The sequence below is a fragment of the Musa acuminata genome, chromosome BXJ2-1 (assembly GCF_036884655.1).
Source record: "Musa acuminata AAA Group cultivar baxijiao chromosome BXJ2-1, Cavendish_Baxijiao_AAA, whole genome shotgun sequence".
In the NCBI taxonomy this organism is placed as follows: Eukaryota; Viridiplantae; Streptophyta; class Magnoliopsida; order Zingiberales; family Musaceae; genus Musa; species Musa acuminata.
This window is the reverse complement of record NC_088338.1, coordinates 13,510,906-13,533,318: the sequence shown is the minus strand read 5'-3', so window position 1 is coordinate 13,533,318 and position 22,413 is coordinate 13,510,906. Positions and strand designations below refer to the sequence as shown.

At 42.2% G+C, this 22,413-nt stretch overlaps 2 protein-coding genes across 2 annotated transcripts; both read right to left on the bottom strand.

Annotated features, from left to right (window-relative positions):
* Positions 1 to 154: 154 nt before the first annotated feature.
* Positions 155 to 3,750, bottom strand: LOC103999175 (large ribosomal subunit protein eL22z-like). The gene is made up of 3 exons (XM_065093577.1): positions 3,542 to 3,750; positions 2,404 to 3,434; positions 155 to 431 (listed from the first exon to the last, which is right to left on the bottom strand). The coding sequence occupies exons 2-3, from the start codon at positions 2,649 to 2,651 to the stop codon at positions 284 to 286; spliced, it is 396 nt and encodes a 131-aa protein (XP_064949649.1). The 5' UTR covers positions 2,652 to 3,434; positions 3,542 to 3,750; the 3' UTR covers positions 155 to 283.
* Positions 3,751 to 3,883: 133 nt separating this feature from the next.
* Positions 3,884 to 21,879, bottom strand: LOC135598986 (uncharacterized). Its single transcript, XM_065093576.1, has 9 exons — positions 20,280 to 21,879; positions 19,518 to 20,189; positions 7,368 to 7,862; positions 7,160 to 7,251; positions 6,530 to 6,617; positions 6,330 to 6,444; positions 6,103 to 6,232; positions 5,847 to 6,021; positions 3,884 to 4,814 (listed from the first exon to the last, which is right to left on the bottom strand). Exons 1-9 carry the CDS (start codon positions 21,756 to 21,758, stop codon positions 4,119 to 4,121), a joined length of 3,942 nt encoding a protein of 1,313 aa, XP_064949648.1. The 5' UTR covers positions 21,759 to 21,879; the 3' UTR covers positions 3,884 to 4,118.
* Positions 21,880 to 22,413: the final 534 nt, after the last annotated feature.

Sequence of the window (22,413 nt, the reverse complement as noted above, 5' to 3'; positions counted from 1 at the left end):
TTACATTACTTAAAAGAGCTGCAAAACCCCTTCAAAATGTGACCATTAACTTCTTTACACAAGTACTAGCCTGTCATAGAAAGAATAACACTGAAGCTCGACATATATGAAGAGCAACCTCTATGAGCTCACGCACATAATAAAAAGGGGAATATGGAGACTAGCAAATAAATTCCTCTGAAATTGAAATGATAAAATTGGTCCAAGGTTGAACATAACAAACCACAACAGTTGGAGCCTTGTAAAAATCTCGAAAATTAAAGTTGGTAAAGCACCACCATCATCATCGATCTTCATCTTCCCCTTCCTTCTCTGCGATGTTGAAGTATCGCAGCTCATAAACACTACGATCTTTGTTAGAGGCAATAACTCGCAGCCAGTCCCGAACATTGTGTTTCTTCAGGTACTTCTTTGTCAAGTACTTTAAGTGCCTACAAAACAATAGAACAAAAAACTATATTCCAAAGCATGTGAAATAGAAGGGTTTTATTTACACTGTCATTTACGGTGCAATTGGTCAACTTATAAGACTAGCAATCAAAGATTATAAAATACCAATATTCTCCAACAATATTAGCAAGAGAGAGATCTCTCTTTATGTGATTTGACATTCAATAGCACTTAACAAAAGAAATCCTGTTAACACACATCAATCAACACCTGAAAATTCAGAATAATCTTTGAAATGTTAATCTAAAATTTAGCCTCCAGTAGAGTTGGGGAGAAAAAGTGGATGGGTTGCCTATGGTAATGTTTTTCTTTTTTATTTTTCCAACTCAACCCACTAGTGACACAGGCAGATAAAAGAGGAGCAAAAGAGAATTTCATGTTGTTCCCGATATAAAATAATTGTTTCTTAAATTGCTAGTTGAATCAGAAAAATAAGATTTCAAGGTAGTTTTTTATTCTGTTCAACAACGCTAAAGGCAACTGATATATTTTCTAGCTCGAAGATCTTATTAACCCTGTTGTCCATGACAGATATGCGCAATCATACAAACACATCACAAGAACTACATAGTTACACAACATGTACCACAAAATTGGTGCAGATAAATTCCAACATCAAAATAATAATAATGATACCTAGTTCATAAATAGCAAACCAATAAATAAATCTATTTCAGTTTGCAGAATGTATTGGTGACTACTATTTGCAACTAATAAAAATAACAAAAAAGATAAATCAGAAAAATATCTATTATAAGATACATAATTCCCTCATATAGCTTACTTACTATACCAATTACAGGTACATCTACATAGCTTACTACCACCCCCCTTACTACATTCTGATTTGATCTTACAGTACCAATTTGCACCAAGCATAGGCCTCGTCACAACAAAATTTGATTCAGTGTAGTGGAATGGATTATCGAGTCCACATGTCACTATCCTCCAAATTGCCCAATAAAAATGATAGAACAGGACACAGCACAATGCTGCCAACTTAACATCCAACTAGAATCTGAGAACCAGTAAAACCATTTACTAAACATGAGTAATTAATCAAAAGGAAACAACACCAAATCCTCATTGCTGGACCTTGTTCCAAATCTAATATCTTAATATAAAATCATTACGATCCAAGAGAGGAACCTCGTTGAACAAATGTCCTGTTTCTCCAATTTCAAGGGGAAATCAATACCTCGTAAAACTCATGCCTTCTGAGGAAATCATAATTACCCAAAATTCTTGATACAAATCACACAAACATCCACATGTTCTATGGAAGAAAGAAAGCAGGAACAATCTGGCAAGCTAAATCATCTAAATTCCTCTCATAAATACGACATATGTAACCAGATCAAAAGCCATGTAGTGAAAGGGACAATTGAGATTTAAGATACTCCGCTTCTTTCAAAAGGTTCATTCCTAGAAACTGGTTTAAACAATTAACTGTTCTGCTTAAATCACCATCAACTACAGAGAGCTCCCTTCTTCCGCGGTTTACAAGAAAAAAAGCAAACTACGTGCTGGAGTACTCATGAATCGAATATGCGATAATAGTTTCTGTCTTGTTCTCTCTCAAGCCATATCAAAAACACATTTTTGAGCTAAATTATGGTGATAATTATCAATTTTCAGTTAACGGTGACAAAAATTTCATCGAGGCACAAAAATGCAAGTATCTGAACACCAAAATTCATATATGAAATTAGTTGATAACCCAAAAATCTATATTACTGGAACACAAAAACGTGCGAAAAAACAAAATAAAAAGCAACTCCTTTTTGGATTACATTTAGCAAAATATAAGAAGCAGATATTACGACCGTTAATTAGAAGATCAAAACCGCATTCTTGCATTCACTGCAATACTACACCAAACGATCAAACTCCCTTTACAGTGCAAAAAAGTAGCCAAAATAGAGATCCAAAGGAGAGACAACTGGATCTTACCGTTTGGAGAAAGGTCCATCGGACGTGACGGTAATCTTGCTCTTGTCGCGGGTGACAGTGATGGCATTGCCAAGGGCCCCGACCTTGTCGCCGGACACCTTGATACGCTCCTGGAGGAACTTCTCCAGGGAGGCGATGCCCATGATCTTGTCCTCCACCGGCTTCGCGCAGTCGATGACGAAGGTGGAACCCTTCTTCTTCCCGCCCTTCACAACCGCCGCCGCGCCACCGCTGCCTCCACAACTCATCGTCCCCTCCGTCCGAGCAAAGCCGCCTCTTCTCTGAATAGGGTTATGGTAAACAAGAGAGAGGTCGAAGTTGGAGAGCGACCCTATTTAAATGCGAGCCGCGGAAAGGAAACCCTAGCATTATCGTGTTAAGATGTCCCGCGGTTGACGGAGACTAAATGGTTACCCTCTTTTTTTTGTTTTTACTAAAATAAAAAACAAACAATTTAATTGCTTACTAAAATACATGAGTATAAGTTCTTTTAACCCAAAAAAATCTAAAACCTCAACAAATTAAGACTACTAATAATTAGTATCTCTTTTCTTAAAGCAAAGAATATTTCTTCCATTTTCTGGGAAACCAAATAGAGATTAAAGCTTGAGATACTTACTACCGCCGTATTGGACTTTTGGCGGGATCCGGAAAATAGTCGGATCGGATACTGGTCAAGCTTTAACGGATCCATTGGGTCACTGGGTCAGAATGCATTCCGGATCTGTTCTAATTCAACCTGAACCAAACCATCTCCCGAGGCTTGCGATGGTTACCATAGTGTGCGACATTGACACCATTATAGCATCACTACCACTCCCTTCTTGCTATTTTTATCATGTCATGTCATCCACAAATAGTTGGAAACTAATTCGATTCTATCAACCACAATTTGCAGAAAGAAAGAGAAAATTTGCATTCTTATGCATTAGCATCGATCAGGGGCAAAAGAAAGAATTGGGTTACCGATTCAGTTTTGCTAGTGCTCCGTCTTCAATTAGACTGAATGATTCATACCTTGCCAGCTTAATCTGAACAAATAAGAAACCCAATGTTACAGCAGAGACATTGGTACAAGTAATTGACAGAAACCCAATCTGAAGAAAATGTAGAGTTCAACATACAATATTGAGCTCACCTGTTCAATCCCAGTAGTTATCTCATCAGGTGCTCCAGAGTTGAGATGGCACGTGTTTCCAATTTATAAGCTAATGATCTTCATGTTAGCACCCTTTGTTTCTTCATTCCATTGTTTCAAGGGGAGACTAAACAAGATAACCCATTAATTGGAAGGTCAGTATCATCTACAGAAAGAAATTAAGATATACCTTGTGACTATGTTCAATATCAAGTATCTCTTTAGCAGTCCCTTGCTGGTACCTTCTACAGAATCATGAACGGCGCACCAGATACTATTTCAGGTGCAGTGTCAAAGAAGTCACTCCCAGTATACTTACAAGTTAAAATTGCAAGAATGAGCTGAAGAGAATGGAGAAAATTCCACATTATTTAATTTGCTTCTACCATTTTACAAGACAAACAAGAAGCCACAGCAAAGATGACATCCTGAGCAAATGGCTGGGAAGGAAGAGATAAATTGGGAATGAAATATATTGCTGGACTACCCAACTTAAGTAGCCCGACATTCTTCAATGCATCATAAGTGAAGCAATTAAGCTAATGCGGAGTGTACGAGTGGGTCAAAGTAGAGGCCACTATTTCTCTTCATCAGAGTCAAAAGATTGTCTCCGCCTTAGCGATTCCAGTACATGTGTTGGTCGATCACTGACGATCACACCACCATTTCCCATGCTCTTCAGCTTGGGCACACTCATCGAACGGAGTGGTGGAGTTGGCAAATTCTGGTTCGCTTCCTTGAGAACTGATCTCACCTTAGCTCTGGCAGCTGCATCTGCCACTGCTGAAGCAATCTTTCCTTCAGTTCCCAACTTCTCTGAAACTTTGCTGTACATGCCAGTAGAACTCCGTCCATTTGGTGAACAGTAGCTCTCCGACCTTTGCACATTTACAATGGCCTCCGCAACGGTGGACCTGGCCTTGGCAGTCTCATACTTTTGCATGTCATAGAGGAGCTCCTTCTGGAGTTGCTTGTCGGCAACCAATATCTCATCGATCTCGTTCTTGTAGTCCTTAAGGAGAATGCGGAGGCATTCCATTAGACAGCCGGTGAGGGGGCTATTCTTGCTCTGGAGCAGTTGCTTCAACTCGATGAATACAGGGACAGCTATCTGGATCAGGTTCTTCTTGGCTACTTGGGTGACCACCCTCCCTCTGGCAGCATGGACAGCGCTTCCTGCACTCTCACCGCCATCGTCATCTATCTCAGATGAATCAGAACCACGACTTGGATGGATCCTCATCTCTTTGCATGCAAGGATTTCTAGAGCATCCTGTAAATAAATGAGAATTTTCAGTATGGACTACTCTCTCCTTGTGAGGAAAAGAGCATTGCCTCAACTTCATTAATCAGTAATGGCAAAAGCAAAGAGAGAATTCTTGACCCTGGAAAAGACAGAAGGAACCTAAGCAAGCAAAGCCAACTGCCAAAATATTATTCACTCTCTTGATTGGGCTAATCTAACAAATTATCAAACAAAATCAGCAAGAATGAGAACGAAAACCTTATCAAGTTATCATGTATTATTCTTTCAGCAGAATCCTTAAACCACGAGTTAAACTAGGGATCCATATAAAGTCCATTGAAGCAGTCACTCTCTCGAGTTCATTTTTTCCTTTCTTGAAAAGACTCTGGACGTTTATGTTACTGAATGTATGACACCGTAAACTCTAAATACAGTGCCAACATGATGACAGCAGCTCAAATACAGAAGCAAAGGAGCCAGTGGTGTGCCAAGTACATGGAAAAAAGTAGAAAGAAGATGAGCATTTAGACCGACACACAAAGGAATCAAGGGGGCCAGGTTCAGCCTTTTGCATGGTGATTTAGGTTATTGCCCCCTGGATTCCAATTATGTCCACCATTACTATAAATCAGAGAGAACAAATCTTATTTACTCCTTTGGTAGTTATTTTGGTAGTTCCAGGCTTTTAGTTTCTTTTTATATAACAAAAGAAAAGTTATCTGATATTTGTAATGCTGAGCATCTTCTTGTAGCTAGTTAAAAACCTTGTTGGTTTTCAAGATCCTTAGCCTCGTAGAGACAGAAGCAACTTATTAAGTCAAATATTTTATATTTTGCAAAAACAAATATCAGATGTTTGAATATACTGGGTAAACAATTCTCATAAACTTAAATAAGCATATGAGATTATACTCAGTTAGCAATTCTCACACATTCCACTTGCTTCTAGAAAATTTATCATGAGGAATAATAGTCTTACAATAAATGCATGGTATAGTGCTCAACTTGGAATTTAATATGCCTCTTTTAGTCAATAGATTTCTCAATCAGGTGGCATACCTGGAGTACAGATAGTCCAGCAACATCATCAACATTGAGCAAGCCATCAGAAGCAGCTGCCAAAATCTCAGCACACAACTTGGCTGAGGTAGCCAAGAGGTGCTCTGGGGCCATTTGTTTTAACAAAGAAACATATATGTGCATCCTTTGTGACCTTGATTTTGCATCATTGCCTCTGTAATTGCAAAAAAGGGTATAGGATTTAATACTACATTGAAAATCCATTTCAAGGGTTAGAATCTTGACTAAAACTCACCTTATAGAAAAGAGACGGGACCTAGCATGCAGGCCTCCCTGAGACTCAACATGTGCAGAATGAGCACTGCAGTCATTTAGAAAAAAAATGGCTTCTATAAAACTGTTATATGCAAGAAGTGGTGCCTTAGCTGCCATGTAAATACAAAAGAAAAAAGAGAGGTTATTGGACCACAAAAAATTGAAATGAAAAAAAAAGGAAGACCGATAAAATTAGGAGAGACAGACCCTTTAGGATGTTTCCAAAGAGGAAATCAGCCAGATGTCTTATCTTTTCAGACTCATCAACCAGAGACAACAAAAACCGAAGGAACAATACTCCTCTCCACTTTACATAGTCTCTCTGTATAAAAGCCAGAAATGATGATGACATGCAAAATGTATTCAATAAGAATTATCCATAGGTTAAATGATTTCAGAAATCAGACCTGTAATAATTGCGAAAGCAAGATGAATGTCTGTCTTCTCACAACTTCACAAGGATCACGCAATGCAATAGTGATCTTGTGCATATAACTGTTATGTAGGTCACAACAAAACTGAGATCAGCATTCACATTTATAACCAAGAATTATAAAACTAATTTTTCAAGCATGAAAAGACTTAAAAATCATATTTGTACAATGAACACAACAACATTGAGAGGCACGATATCCAATGTTCTTACATAACATACAGATCAGATCATATATGCAGAAACAATGTGTGCATGAAAAACTAGATATCAATATGTTACTGACAATTGAACACAAAGAACAACATGCAGAGCTTGAAACAGATGCAAGCATTTTGGTGATTTTAACAAAATCATAATTCCATAGATGCCCCACATTACACCACGGACTGCTTAGAATTTTGACACTAGGAGGTTAGATGAATCAGAACAGATTGTTGTTTTCAATCACGTAATTGTAGACTCAAAAAGAACCCCTCTTTCTGCTTGAGCCAAAAACTCCAAAGTAACGAAGACATGTTAACTATTTACAATTATATTGTTTCTATATCACAAAATATCCATTAAAAGTATACAAATACCCTCCAGAGAGAGAGACCAATACCAGTCAACTAAAGATGTGTATCGCACACAAAAATCTGTCATTGCCACCATAATATTGTTGCGGAGTGCAGCACTGTCACTCTTCTCAAGTTCCTATAGATCAAAAGAACATAGATCTATAATAACTGGAAAAAGTCTAGAAGCACAAATGAGAATCAGAGTTTAGTGCCAGGCAGGAAAAACCAAAATAAACAGGAGCAATTTCAGACCTGCACAAAGAGTGGAATGTAACGCTTTGCTAGTTTATCATCCACAAGGCAGATTTTGCCCATAGTCACCCATGACTGAATATACAGAGTAGGAGTCACCTCTTTAAATGAAACTGTCGAACCAGCAAACTTTCTAGGCTTTGGTTCAGAATTTCCAGATGTTATAATGGTGTGTAAGACAGGTACAATGCCCTGCAAATCGGCAGAAGGGCAGACTAGAATCAATGATCCAACAGTAAAAACAGCAGTCACAGCTTGTAGTGCTGACTTCAACAATGAGACATCTCTCTTTCCTTTTTTCCTACTGTTCTGCGGAGGTGTTAAGAAGATGTTGATATTGCTCGATTCTGATGCCTCTGATATATAGCTATTAAGAATCTCTAGAGCTTTGGAAAGCAACTGATGCACCCATTTCAATATGAGGAGATCGCCCTCCTCAGCTTTTGTAGCCTTTCTCTTGCATAAAGTTTTTAAAGCTTTTACATGTGCATCAACCTGAAAGCATAGAAAAAGGAAGAATTCACAATCTTGAATAAGTAACTAATGCAACTGCCAATATTTGTTGCTAAACAGTATATTTCAGGTACAAAATCTATAGATCAATCATAGAAAATGTCTAGACATATTGCTTACTGTACTCTTTCTTGCATCCATATCGACCCAATACAACTTGTCTCTCATGATAACCATTTGGAAATCCAAGTTGCAGCAAATAATGCTAGAAAAGCTTTCCTAGCACTAACCTAACTGTAAAATAATTCACCGCTAAGGTCAGGTGTTGCAATAAAATATACATATATATATATATATATATTTTTTTTTTTTTCATTAGTAAATGAAAGTTAAAAAAGGAAAACAGACCATGAATGGTGATAGAAAATTCTTTAAGATAATATTGTGTTCTCCATTTCTCATATTTTGTTTAGAGTTATAGATTATATAGTTCTAAGATATGATAGCTAATTTCAAGTGATTAACGACTATAAAAAACATATCTACAATCATAAATCCATTTTAATCTGATAATCAGAAGATCAGATTCAAGCTAATAAAAGATCTGATATAATGCATCCATGAAGTAGCTCTCAAAAATCACAGTATGATTATTTGTAGTTATTTAAAAATTGGATACTTCAATGAAGTAATATGAGAAGCATCTAACAACTAGTTATTAGATAAATATAAGACAACTATGTTGAAGTATTCACATATTATCAGTTCATGGAGAACAAGCAAGGTGAAAGAAACAACACCTGAACAAATCAATGAGTTTAGAACTAGTGATTTAAAAAACACCAGGCTGTCACGAACGGTCGTCGCGCACCCGCAACAACTTCGTTCAACGAACCGTTCGTCGCTCACACCCGCATGTACAGCTGCTTAACAGCATGTTTTCCCATGGTTTTGGGTCATTTTGCTTGTAAATATGTAAGTTCGAACAAGCTGCAGCGTTGCAAAGCGATCGCTCACCGAACCGAGCAAAACAGCCCCAAAACAGCCCAAAACGGCTTCGTTTTCGCGTGCCGCGGGAGGTGAGCGGAGTGCTGCCTCCGCTCACCAAAATGTCAGCCATCTCAGCACCCAGGAACCCCCCGGGTGGCACATGGCTGGATGGGGCTTCGGTTATATACCGGGCGTTGAACACTCTTTCGCAAGTTCGTACGTGACCTTTACGGGAACTTGGTGTTGCGTCCGGGACCAGGTGAGCGGCTGTTTGTGGGCTTGCAGCTGTTCGTTCATCCTTGAAAGCCTTGTTTTTCCCCCTCTCCCTCTTTTCTCTTGTGCACACAAGGTGTTCGACGAATTGCTTGTAAAGCTTTCCTTTTCGCGAGACTTCGGGACGTGTCCGTTGCTCGTTCTTTCGATCTAACTCTCCTTCTCTTTTACAGGTCCTTCGGGACCTGCGAGAGGTTACAAAGTGGGCTGATCCTTGCGGAGCAAGATCGCAAGGGCGAAGCGCGACTTAGGCAAGGCAAAGCTAAGTTCGCGTCTTTGCCGCACGGGTGACTCGCGACTTAGGCAACGCAAGCTAAGTTCGCGTCTTTGGCCGCAAGGGTGCCGCACGCCTTAGGCACTTCCAGCTAAGGTCGTGACATTGTGGTATCAGAGCGGGCAAGTTTTTCGATCGAACAGCGAACGAACTTCGCAACTTCGCCATGGCAAAGCATCGTGGCGAATCAAGCAAGACGGGGCAGGCCGGACCCTTGCCCCAAGCAGCCGCAGGTGGGCTGCATGTGCACACTCGCTCTCATGCTGTTGGAGCCGCTCATGAGGATCGCGGCAGCGAACAGGATGAGCGAGAAGTTGGCAACTCTCCGCGAGCGGAGGAAGCGCAATCTGGTGCGCTAACTGGGAAAAAGAGTCATAAGGAGAGACTCACGACGGCGGAAACCCGCCTGGATGTTCTTGAAGCGAGCATGGAGGAACTCTACCATGGCCAACAAAGACTTGTTGGGGTAGAGAGCTCGCAAGAGGAAGCGGAGTCCAGGATCGACAAGGTCGAGGCCCTAGTCGACCGACTGTCCGATGACACCAAGGACTCCGTGCAGCACTTACAAGATGTTGTGGCGGAACTCACGGCGAAGGTGGCTATGCTCACAAGAACGCTAAATGCGGGAGGAGGCAACACCCGCGTTGCACCGCCACAAAACTTGAGGGCACCTGAGCCCCATGGATACGGAGGGGCCAGAGATGCCAAGGAGCTCGAGAACTTTCTGTTCGACATGGAACAATACTTCCGAGCTACGAGACCCGATTCTGAAGATACCAAAGTTTCAATAGCAACAATGTATCTGAACGGAGATGCGAAACTTTGGTGGCGAACTCGTTGGGAGGAAATCCAACAAGGTCGGTGTCGAGTCGACACATGGGAAGACTTGAAGCGGGAGTTGAGAACTCAGTTCCTACCGGAGAACACAGAGTTCGTCGCAAGAAGGAAGTTGAGACAACTCCGCCAAAGTACCACCATCCGAGACTATGTAAAGCAGTTTTCTGCACTGATGCTGGACATACAGGACATGTCCGAGAAGGACAAGTTGTTCAGTTTCCTTGATGGTCTGAAACCATGGGCTCAGCAAGAGCTGAATCGAAGGAATGTTACCGACGTGGTCGGGGCAATTGCAGCTGCAGAAAGGCTCACCGACTTCGTTTCCTCTGAAGACCCAGCGAGAAGGAAACAATCTTCAAGCAATCGCCCTCAAAAACATTCTCGAGGGAAGGAGCTCGGGGGCGAACAGAAGAAGAAGAGCTCCCACAAAGGGCCGAACCCAAAAGGCAAGGCCTCAAAACCTGGAGGATGCTTCTTGTGCGGAGGACCGCACATGGTAAGGGAGTGCCCACAGAAGCAGGCACTCAACGCGTTGACAGCTTCCATCCACCCTCCCCGATCGGACAAGGGCAAAACCGTTGCCCTTAGCTCAAGCAGTTCTGAATCCAGCAGCGACGATGAAGAGTCGCAAGGACCCCGAATGGGAGCAATGCGTTTGTTGAACGCTATGCGGGGTCAAGTGGGGGAGAACATGAAGACGAAGGCACAAAAAGCAGGAAGTAGTGAACTGATGTATGTGGACATCAAGCTGAATGGCCAAACGACCCGTGCAATGGTGGACACGGGCGCTACCCACAACTTCATAGCCGATCGTGAAGCACAGCGACTTGGGTTGACATTGGAGAAGAGCCCAAGCCGAATGAAAGCAGTGAACTCGGAGGCCAGGCGAATCTCCGGATTGGCGAAGGGAGTTCCCATCAGAATCGGGACTTGGAGCGGAACCACCAACATGATGGCCGTGCCACTAGACGACTTCCAAGTGATCCTTGGAATGGAGTTTATGCACGCGGCGAAGTTGGTGCCGATGCCATTCTTGAATTCCCTATGTATGATGGGAGGCGATGACCCCTGTGTGGTGCCCGTCTCTCGGAGAGGAACCAAGGAGCCCCAACATATTTCGGCATTACAATTGAAGAAAGGGGTGCGAAAGGGCGAACTAACATTCGTGGCTGCTATGAAGCTAGAGCCACTCAATGAAGAAGCCATTCAAGAACCTGCTGTGGTGGCCAACGTCCTGAAGGAGTTCAAAGACGTTATGCCACCTGAGTTGCCGAAGACTCTTCCGCCACGCAGAGGCGTGGATCACAGTATTGAGCTGGAGCCAGGAGTGAAGCCTCCAGCGAGACCACCCTATCGCATGGCCCCGCCAGAGTTGGCAGAACTCAGAAAGCAGTTAGGTGAACTGCTAAGCGGTGGTCTCATCCGCAGCTCAAAAGCACCTTTCGGAGCTCCAGTTCTCTTTCAGAAGAAACAAGATGGGAGCCTCCGATTATGCGTCGACTACCGAGCCCTCAACAAAGTAACAGTGAAGAACAAGTATCCCATCCCGCTCATCGCGGACTTGTTCGACCAATTGGGCAAGGCGAAGTATTTCTCAAAACTCGACCTTCGGTCGGGGTATTGGCAGGTGCGCATTGCTGAAGGCGACGAAGCAAAGACTACATGTGTGACCAGATATGGAGCGTTTGAGTTCTTGGTGATGCCTTTCGGCTTAACCAACGCTCCGGCAACATTCTGTACTCTCATGAACCAGCTATTCAAGGAGTATTTGGATAAGTTCGTGGTCGTCTACTTGGACGACATCGTCGTTTACAGCCAAACGCTCGAGGAGCACGTCAAGCACCTTCGGACGATTTTCAAGGTTCTCAGGGAGAACACTTTGTTCGTAAAAAGGGAGAAATGCTACTTTGCTCAGACTGAGATCCTGTTCTTGGGGCACCGAATCGGTGATGGCTCCATCCGGATGGACAAGTCGAAGGTGCAAGCAGTTGCGGAATGGCGAACTCCAAAGAAGGTGCCAGAGTTGAGATCCTTCCTTGGTTTCGTCAACTACTACCGACGCTTCATTGCTGGATATTCGAAGCGGGCAACCCCACTGACGGAGTTGCTGAAGAAGGAGCAGCCTTGGAAGTGGTCTGACAAATGTGAGATAGCATTCCAAGATCTGAAGGCTGCTGTTCTGGAAGAACCAGTGCTCAAATTGCCAAACTATGGAGAGCCCTTTGAAGTCCATACAGATGCTTCGGACTTTGCTATTGGTGGAGTACTCATGCAAGAAGGTCATCCGGTGGCCTACGAGAGCCGTAAACTCAACGAGACCGAGAGGCGGTATCCAGTGCATGAGAAGGAGATGACAGCGGTGATCCACTGCCTACGAGTTTGGCGACACTACCTCCTTGGGTCGCGATTTGTGCTGAGGACAGACAACATCGCCTTGAGTTATTTCCAAACTCAGAAGAAGCTCTCCCCAAAGCAAGCACGGTGGCAGGACTTCCTGGCTGAATTTGATATGGCAATGGAATATAAGCCCGGGAAGGCGAATGTCGTGGCCGATGCGCTGAGTCGGAAGGTGGAGTGCGTGAATGCTGCACAACTGGAGGGCAGAGGCCAAGCAAGTCAGTTACACTCAACCTTCCTTTCCCGAATCAGAGATGGACTGTATAGTGATCCCCAGGCAGTTATCCTGATGCAGCTCATCAAAGAAGGCAAAGCACGACGATTTTGGGTCCAGGAGGGACTTGTTTACACAAAAGGGAATAGGGTTTATGTTCCCCGAGTGGACAATCTAAGGCGTGAACTCTTGAAAGAGTGTCACGATTCCCTTTGGGCTGGACACCCCGGCATTCACAGAACGTTGGCTCTCGTGGAGAGGGCCTTCTACTGGCCAAAAATGGGGATTGATGTGGAGGAGTATGTTCGAACATGCCTTACTTGCCAACAAGACAAGGTGGAGCAGCGGAAGCCGGTGGGACTTTTGGAGCCGTTGCCCGTACCAGAAAGGCCTTGGGAGAGCATTTCCTTAGACTTCATATCAAGCTTGCCACCTGTAGGGGGACTTGGATCGATACTTGTGGTGGTCGATCGGTTTTCAAAGTATGCAACTTTCATTGCTGCTCCCCTACACTGTTCAGCTGAAGAGGCGGCCAGACTGATGATGAAGGGTGTAGTGAAGTATTGGGGAGTCCCACACAATATCATTAGTGATCGAGACGCTCGGTTTCTGGGACGGTTCTGGACCGAGCTATTCAAATTGTTGGGATCAAAGTTATACTTCTCTACAAGCCTCCACCCCCAGACGGATGGTCAGACTGAAAGAATAAATTCGCTCTTAGAGCAGTATCTCCGGCACTATGTGAGTGCCAATCAACGAGATTGGGTGAAGCTGTTGGACATCGCCCAATTCTCCTACAACTTGCAGCGGAGCTCTGCATCCAACAAGAGCCCCTTCGAAATTATCACAGGACAACAACCGTCGACTCCGCACACTATGGCTATTGGGTATACTGGGAGTAGTCCATCAGCCTACCATTTCGCAAAGGAGTGGCATCGGAATGCCGATATTGCGCGGGCTTACTTGGAGAAGGCGGCAAAACGGATGAAGAAGTGGGCAGACTTGGGAAGGCGACCACAGGAGTTCAAAGTTGGCGATTTGGTGTTGGTAAAGCTCCAACCAGCATCACTCCAATTCTTCAGGAAAAGAGTCCACAAAGGATTGGTGCGTAAGTATGAAGGGCCCTTCCCAATTATCAGCAGGGTAGGCAATGTTTCTTACAAGTTGCAGCTGCCGGCGTGGTTCAAAATTCACAACGTTCTTCACGCCAGCAACCTAAAGGCCTACCATTCAGATCCGCAAGATGCTTCTCGAAGTGTTCCAACTCGGCTACCTCCCATCACAGCCTCCTACGAGAAGCGAGTGGAAACCATTTTGGCGGATCGCAAGATAAAGCTACCCAACGGAGCGGAGCAAACAGAGTACTTGGTGAAGTGGCGAAAGCTTCCCCGAACTGAAGCCAGTTGGGAGTCTGAAGACGCCCTGCGACATGAAGAAGACGTCATCAACAACTACCAACAAGCGTCGACGAGGGCGTCGACAGTTTAAGTGGGGGAGAATGTCACGAACGGTCGTCGCGCACCCGCAACAACTTCGTTCAACGAACCGTTCGTCGCTCACACCCGCATGTACAGCTGCTTAACAGCATGTTTTCCCATGGTTTTGGGTCATTTTGCTTGTAAATATGTAAGTTCGAACAAGCTGCAGCGTTGCAAAGCGATCGCTCACCGAACCGAGCAAAACAGCCCCAAAACAGCCCAAAACGGCTTCGTTTTCGCGTGCCGCGGGAGGTGAGCGGAGTGCTGCCTCCGCTCACCAAAATGTCAGCCATCTCAGCACCCAGGAACCCCCCGGGTGGCACATGGCTGGATGGGGCTTCGGTTATATACCGGGCGTTGAACACTCTTTCGCAAGTTCGTACGTGACCTTTACGGGAACTTGGTGTTGCGTCCGGGACCAGGTGAGCGGCTGTTTGTGGGCTTGCAGCTGTTCGTTCATCCTTGAAAGCCTTGTTTTTCCCCCTCTCCCTCTTTTCTCTTGTGCACACAAGGTGTTCGACGAATTGCTTGTAAAGCTTTCCTTTTCGCGAGACTTCGGGACGTGTCCGTTGCTCGTTCTTTCGATCTAACTCTCCTTCTCTTTTACAGGTCCTTCGGGACCTGCGAGAGGTTACAAAGTGGGCTGATCCTTGCGGAGCAAGATCGCAAGGGCGAAGCGCGACTTAGGCAAGGCAAAGCTAAGTTCGCGTCTTTGCCGCACGGGTGACTCGCGACTTAGGCAACGCAAGCTAAGTTCGCGTCTTTGGCCGCAAGGGTGCCGCACGCCTTAGGCACTTCCAGCTAAGGTCGTGACAAGGCGCTAAAAGGCGCTAAAGTCCCAAAATGCTCGAAGTATTAGGCGCTCACCTAGACACCTGCCCAAGCGAGCCGAGATGATCTAAAATAGTAATATATAAAAATTATATAATATAATTGATAAATATGATTATATAAAATAAAAATATGATGTTAAATTGATAAGATCTGAAGTACCAAGTCATATTATTCATGTTCTAATAACAATAATGTCAAAAGACTCAAAACAATAAAACTTTACATCATATTCAATCATCGTCATACTCAACATCGTCATTCTCAAACATATCATTACCTTTCTCTTTCTCTCGTCCATCTTCAACAAAATAGATTTCCTCCTATTCAACAATGGTAAGAGATGAACTTAAAGCTTTTGCACTCATTTTTGCCTTCATCATTTGTCTAGTATATGTCTATAATTCTCTAATACCTGAGGATCTTGCCACATCTCTCCATGTTAAGTTATCATCTTCAAATACAAGTTTATCTTCGCCATCTTGCAAGTTTACACTCATTTTTATTTTGTGAGCCTCACATGCTCAAAGACACTTTAATTTCGCTCACAACTTATAGCACTACAAGTCAAACTAAGAATTTTGATAGTCAATTGCTACAAGTTCCGTATGAAATTTTCAAATAGACTCCATGATTCAACTACAAAATTTACTTTCTTATTAATAATAATATATTATACATAAAATTAATTATATAAATTTATAAATACCTGGGGTTGTAGTTGTCATAGATTGAACTGTCATTAGAATTCCAAAACGACCATTGACATTTTATATAAAGATAATTCGCGTATAATTTTATCTTGCACCTCATGGTTTAGAACAAATCTTGTAGTGCACTTATACAACCCATTTATAACTTCTGCATCAAACACGATAGAGGTGTTCTTATAATAAAATTCTGGGTTCAAATAATATTCTACGATATACAATGGATAATGAAGTTGACAATTCCATTTTTTTATCAATGATTGCAAATATGTTATACTTTTCTTCATTTCCATCAAAAGACTTTTGAATTATTTCTTTTATTTTATTCATAGCCTTACAAATATATCCTATTGTAAGCTTTTTTTCATTACTTATCAACCAAAAGGCTTGAACAAGAGAGCTTATTACCTGCAATGTATAAACTATAAGATTCCAAAAGGATGGCATTAAGATGATATCATCGAGCCTCTTGCCTTTCACTCTTTTGTATATTTGTTTATCACTTATTTCTCCGAGGCAAACATGTTTCTCAGGTTGAGTTTTTAATGATGCATGCTTTATAATGTTAAGAATGAAGTAACAAATCGGGTGACACCATATCTCACAAATTCCTTCTTACTTGTGAATTCTCTTATCATATTCAAAGTCCCAGTATGATTGTAGAGAAATCTAATGACAAAGATTACTCTTTTTAAATCTTCTTGATGTAAGAAATATTTCTAATATCCTCTAACATTATCGGTTATAACTTGGATAACATTTTGTTTACCAATTTCTTCCACAAATTTGTCAAGCAACTCATATATCTTTTCTCTAGATTTCATAAAAGATAATGCATCTATTAACTTCACAAACATGGTTCCTAGAGAACAGCTGACCATAAAATTAATTATACTATTATGTCCCCTAGTGGTCCAAGCATATGACATAATAGAGCAAACATGCTTCACCCATGATTCTTTATGGCCTTTTAATAAATCATTTGTATAATCTACCTCTTTTTTTTAGTAATGAAACTCACAACCCATAATAACTTGAAGGTTTTAATCCCCCGCCATATCTTTTAATAGCTTCAATCATCTCTTTAAAATAATCCAAAAAACAAGTACTAAAAGGAAAGTTAGTCTGATAAAAGAAGGGAGCAATGTTTTGAATCGTTCTTCCGCTTATTTTTTTTATCGCAAGCATCACTTATGAATGTTTGTTTTAATTTTGCTTCTATTTGACGTAGTTGCTTTTGTGATCCTTAATACATATATAAGTCCATCGGTCCCTTTTTACCCTTCTTAATAATCATGACTTCTTTTCTTTTTCTGTCAAATACTCTTTTCCACTAGCATTAACACTTTCTGAATAATCCCCTTCTTTATCATCTCTAATATAATAAATATTTTTCTCGGGTAAAATCTTATAAGATTTATTCCTTTTCAATCATATAAACGAGCAACTTCTTTTTTACATCAGGTGGACACTTCTTATGCATTCTTAAAGTTTCCTACTTGATGCTACTTTGCACAGAAAATAAAACCTCTAGTAGTCTTATAACAAAAAATGCAAGTAATTGCATTAGGACCTTTAGGATCCTTTAGATAATTGTATTTTTAAGCAGGATCATTTCTTAAATTTTTTGATGAATTTTTTGAATTGCTTTATACACTTCCCATAAATTCTGAAACCCTAATAACAGTTCTAAATAAATAGAGATTACAATGCTAAAATCTAAATAGGGACTATTATATGGTAACGATAGTTAACAATATTTAATCCACTGTCAACAATAGTTAGAGGGGAGTAAAGAGTCACCACAATGGAAAGTGGGGAAGGAGAGGGTGGAGATGACAGAGGAACTTTCGAACGATAGCAGCGACGACGGAGGAAGTTGTGTACGACAGCAGCATCAACGGAGAAAGTTTCGGATGATGGCAATGACGGTGGTAGAAGCTACGAATAGCGATGTCGTGGGCGGAGGAGGCTTCAGATGTGTTCGTTGACGATGGAGGAAGCTGCAATCTTATCCCTCGACGATGGAAAGGAGCTACACAAGAAAGCAGCAAGTAGGGTTTATGGGTTGGAGTCAGCAATGACGACAGAGGGAGAATCGATCTGTGCGTCAGTAGCGGAAGCAAGGTTTATGGGTTGGAGTCATACGTCAGGGGGCTTGTGTGTGGGGTTTTAGTGTTACTATGGACCCATCCGTCGGCAACAAAGGAAGCATCAGTCCTATGTGTCAGCGGCGGAAGCAAGGTTTATGAGTCAGAGTCATGCGTCAGGCGAGGTTGCATGTGGGCTTTTAGTGTGAACCAACTAAACTACTGTTCAGCTGAACTGAACTTGATCATATGATTCGATTGCTGTGCTTTAACCAAGCGCTTACCAAAACACCTCGGTTCAACTGAGTGCCCAGGTGGCGCTTCACTGAAGCACGTAGCTTGATCACTATATGAGGCACTCGAGCCTAGACTTGCCTCACCTGAGTGCCTAAGTGCCTTTTTAAACCACTATTTTGAACACTACTAAAATTATAAGAAAATAAACTAAAAAAAATAAAGCAATAGTGAAAGCTTTCGATTAACTTAAATTGTTAGTGTCACAACCAAATCTGATGGGATAACTAGCCTATCAATTTTATTTGACCCTAACCATTAGCTAAAATACATAGGTTGAAGTTGATAGTAGTACAATTATTAGATCCTTTTATAAGTCAATCGTAGTCTTAGCTCATTTCCATTGTGGGACTAATCGAGCTATTACAAACTCCCCCACTTAAGGGCTTGACATCCATGTTAAGGCCCAGTATAGCATAGATCAAATCCTAGTATAATGCATGTGAGATATAGCTTAGTGGTGGCTTTACGCCATGACAAATTCTCTAACTTCGTCCATGGATAGCTCTTTCCTACTCAAACCCTCTCACCATGCCCCAATACTAGATCGGCTCTAATACCAAATGTTATAACCCAACCTGATAGGATAATTGACCTATCAACTTCATTGACCTAAACTACTAGCCAAAATGCTTAAGTTAAAGTTAATGGTAGTACACCCATCAGACCCTTATAAGTCAATATTAGTTTTAGTCCAATTTCGATATGAGAAATCGAAGTGTTATTGCTAGTGACTAGTATGGTTGATTTGGCATCATATCTTACCATCAAAAAGCACTATCAGATTGAGAAAAACTGATGTAAAATAATATTATGCTTCAACCAATACAAATATTTTGATTAAAAAGACTCTTGGCACTTCTTTTTAGCAATTTTAGCTATCAACAGTGGGGAATATTATTCTGCACCACTTGTCTTCAATTATTTTGTGGCTAACTTAAACAACTTGATTGTGGTGATCGTAATTCATGCTAGAAAATATCCAGATAAAATATCTCAATGTCTTGACTGGTATAAACAATTATGGTTCAATTCAACAAAAGATATAAGCTCCTTATGTCAAAAGAAAGAGAATACTTACTTTTTGAACAAATAGTTCTGCGGTTAAAGATTTAATAAAACAAATTCTTGACTGGTATAAACAATCATGGTTCAAGTCAACAAAAGATATAAGCTCCTCATGTCAAAAGAAAGAGAATACTTACTTTTTGAATAAATAGCTCTGTGGTTAAAGATTTAATAAAACAAATTCTTAACTCGCTGACATAATTTTGATGATAGAACACATTGTAAAACAATTGATGTTTACCTCGCTTAAGTTCATACTGAAGTTCTTAAGATGATCTAGTAAGTTGCAAGCCAACTCTGTAGCAGGCTCAGGAGGCAATTCCAAAGACACATTAGAAATGGTGTGCAAAAGGTGAACACGATCTCCAGCCCACATAAAAGAGCTCTGGTCCCCTTCTTCAGAATTTTTACCTTGATCTTCTAGGCTAATCTTGTCAAGAAGATGCCAATGGTGATGGAGAAATTCCCATTCTATGGCCTTGGGTGAGAACAATGACACTTCAGAAAGCAATTGCCAGGTCCCAGGAGGGGCCGTCCACTTCTCTATGGGCTTGCTACTGCCTAACCATACAGACTCGGATGCTGCAATTATATTCTGAAGTGAACTTGCAACTGACATCTTAATTCTTTCCTTCTTTCCAAGGCTTGAACATATCTTTCTGACACATGGTGCCACTTCACTGTCACAAATCCCTTTCAACAAACGTAAAATACCTTTAGGAAGCAAGGACTCCAAATCTGTTGCATCTTTTCCAAAATTGATCTTAGCAGCTTGAGAGATTTTATCCAAGACCAATTCAAGAAACAAATTCTCACAATCCTGTTGGATGCTTGACTCATTATCAACAATCAAGCGTGGCACAGCATGAAGCCATTCAGGTATTACCCTGTCATCAGGGAAGACTCTGCAGGCCTACAAAGATAACCAACAAGCACCTAATTATAAGTATGATATTTGGTGGTAAAAGAATACAAAATGAGAAAAAAATTGACATGACTTCACCTCTGATAGAGCTGCAACAGCTGCTTTGCGGATGCTGACCAAAGGGTCAGAGCAAGCAGAACTCAGTGTCCTAAGGAGCAAATCATCTAATGGCCCTCGCATTATAGTAGTCGACTTTGTAATGAGGAGAAGTGCTGCCTTCCTTACAACAGCCTTATCATCCTGACACCTCCTCCACAAAAGCTCATTGAAGTCCACACTGCTGATTCCTGAGAGTTCCCACAAACGGGCAGAATTCCCAGAATCACCAGTTAAGCTGCCTAGCAGTTGTGCTGTATTTGTTAAAGCTCGAGCTCTGATTCCCGGTGATGAATCTGAGCAACGCTGTACTAATGCTTGCAGACAAGTCAGTCCCCATGCCTTGTCGTTAAATTCCTGAGCCGATCCCTTTACCCCAAGAGGATCGGGCAACAATGTCAAAAGTGCTAGAATGAGGTCTACAGCCAACAGTCTTAGCTGAGGCTTCCCTTGTGTCATCTTCACCACATAATCGGCGTATCTTATTTGATCCTCTTGCTTCATTGCCCGAACAATCACCATGATGGAATCAACAGCACAAACTCTCAGCTCAGACTTCTCCGGTGCCTTTGTCGCTAAGAACCTAGGTAGGTACACCAGAGCTTCCTTCACTGCATCATTCTCCTGGGCCAGAGGCACCATCTTTTCAGTAACAAAACCTAAAGCAGAAGCCCGGGATGCTGATTTTGCAGGAGATAAGATCATCGGCGTCAGTGATCGCAGAACCTCAACAGCTAAAGTCGTCTGGTCTCCGTGCTCTGGCTTCGAGACGATCCTGTAGAGTACTAGGAAGCAGAGATCCGGAAGCCGGTGGTGACCGGAGGAAGAGCTCAGGATTTTTGCCACAGTATCGACCAATGACTTTACGGCATCAGGGGTGTTGTCAAGCCGGACTCGGCAGAGCACGGAATCAAGCAGTTCGAGGACGCGAGGAAGTAGGCTGCTGAGGTCGGAAATCTGATCCACCGACGTCGAAGCGCTTCCAGCAGATCGTCCAGGCTTCCTCTTCCGGGCGCTCCTCCGGGGAGCGGGGGCGTCATGGGAGGCCTCCGGAAGGGCAGTGGCCGAGGAGGCGGAGGTCGAGGGAAGGGGCTTGAGGGCGCGACGGAGGGAGCGGAGGAGGGAGAGGAAGACAAGGGGGTTGAAGAGGGAATAGAGAGGGGAGGACGGGGAGAGGAGGAGAGAGAGGTACACACGGCCGGAGAGGAGAGAGAGGCGGGGAGCGGAGACGTCCATGGAGGCGGAGAGGGGACGGAGGAGGGCAGAGGCAGGGAGTCCTCGGGCGGCAAGGAGATCCCAGAGTGCGAACGCGGCATCGCCGGAGGCGGCGGCGTCGAGGAGGGACTGGAGACCGAGGATGGAGGGCTCAGAGAGGGGGGAGTCCCCATCGTGCCGGCGGAGCGAAGAATCGAGCTCGGCGAGGATCGAGGATAGGGTTCCGCTCTCGTCGTCGTCGTCCATGACCACCACCGAATCGCTTTTTGGATTTGGGAGGTTTCCCGCTCAAAGGAGGATGCGCCTTATCGTCCGAAACCGCTCGCCACACGTGGCGTGTAACAGTGTTGTTACACGGCAATTTTAATTGGTACCGTAACTCAAATGCTACTGTCACGCTAGGAATTTCATCATAAACCAAAACAAAAATATCGTCATATTAGACAATTGCATTTAAACAAAAAAATAAAAACAAAAAATCATCATAGTAGACAATTACATTTAAATATGCTTGTCTCATTAAAAGCTCATTTTAATTTAATTTGGAAAAAAATATAAATAAAGTTTATAAGTTTATTTTTTATTTATATTCATAGAATTAAATCAAACGATTCAGTTTCAATTGATCCATGTAACAACCCATATGGATCGAACAAATACCTGACTGACCAATTTAGAAAACCATGGTTTGATTTATAAATAAATTAACGATATACTTGTTCATACTTAATTATTATAATTTTTTTTATCAAAAATTATTTGTGTTCAAAACAGGTAATTTAACTTTTACTGGACATGGTATGAGATTACCATTATAGTCTAATAACAAAACCACATGCAGCCTCATTATACCAAACCCACGTGGGAAACCCGAAGATCTAAATCCTGATGCCTATTGAAG

Bases quoted from the DNA above. Each gene is read 5' to 3' on its own strand.
- LOC103999175 (XM_065093577.1), bottom strand. From the start codon at position 2,651: ATGAGTTGTGGAGGCAGCGGTGGCGCGGCGGCGGTTGTGAAGGGCGGG. The intron at 432-2,403 runs GTAAGATCCAGT...ATTGTTTTGTAG, and splicing joins GATGGACCTTTCTCCAAACG to GCACTTAAAGTACTTGACAA.
- LOC135598986 (XM_065093576.1), bottom strand. From the start codon at position 21,758: ATGGACGACGACGACGAGAGCGGAACCCTATCCTCGATCCTCGCCGAG. The intron at 20,190-20,279 runs GTGAAGTCATGT...TTATCTTTGTAG, and splicing joins CTGTTGCAGCTCTATCAGAG to GCCTGCAGAGTCTTCCCTGA. The intron at 6,022-6,102 runs GTGAGTTTTAGT...TTGCAATTACAG, and splicing joins TCCCGTCTCTTTTCTATAAG to AGGCAATGATGCAAAATCAA.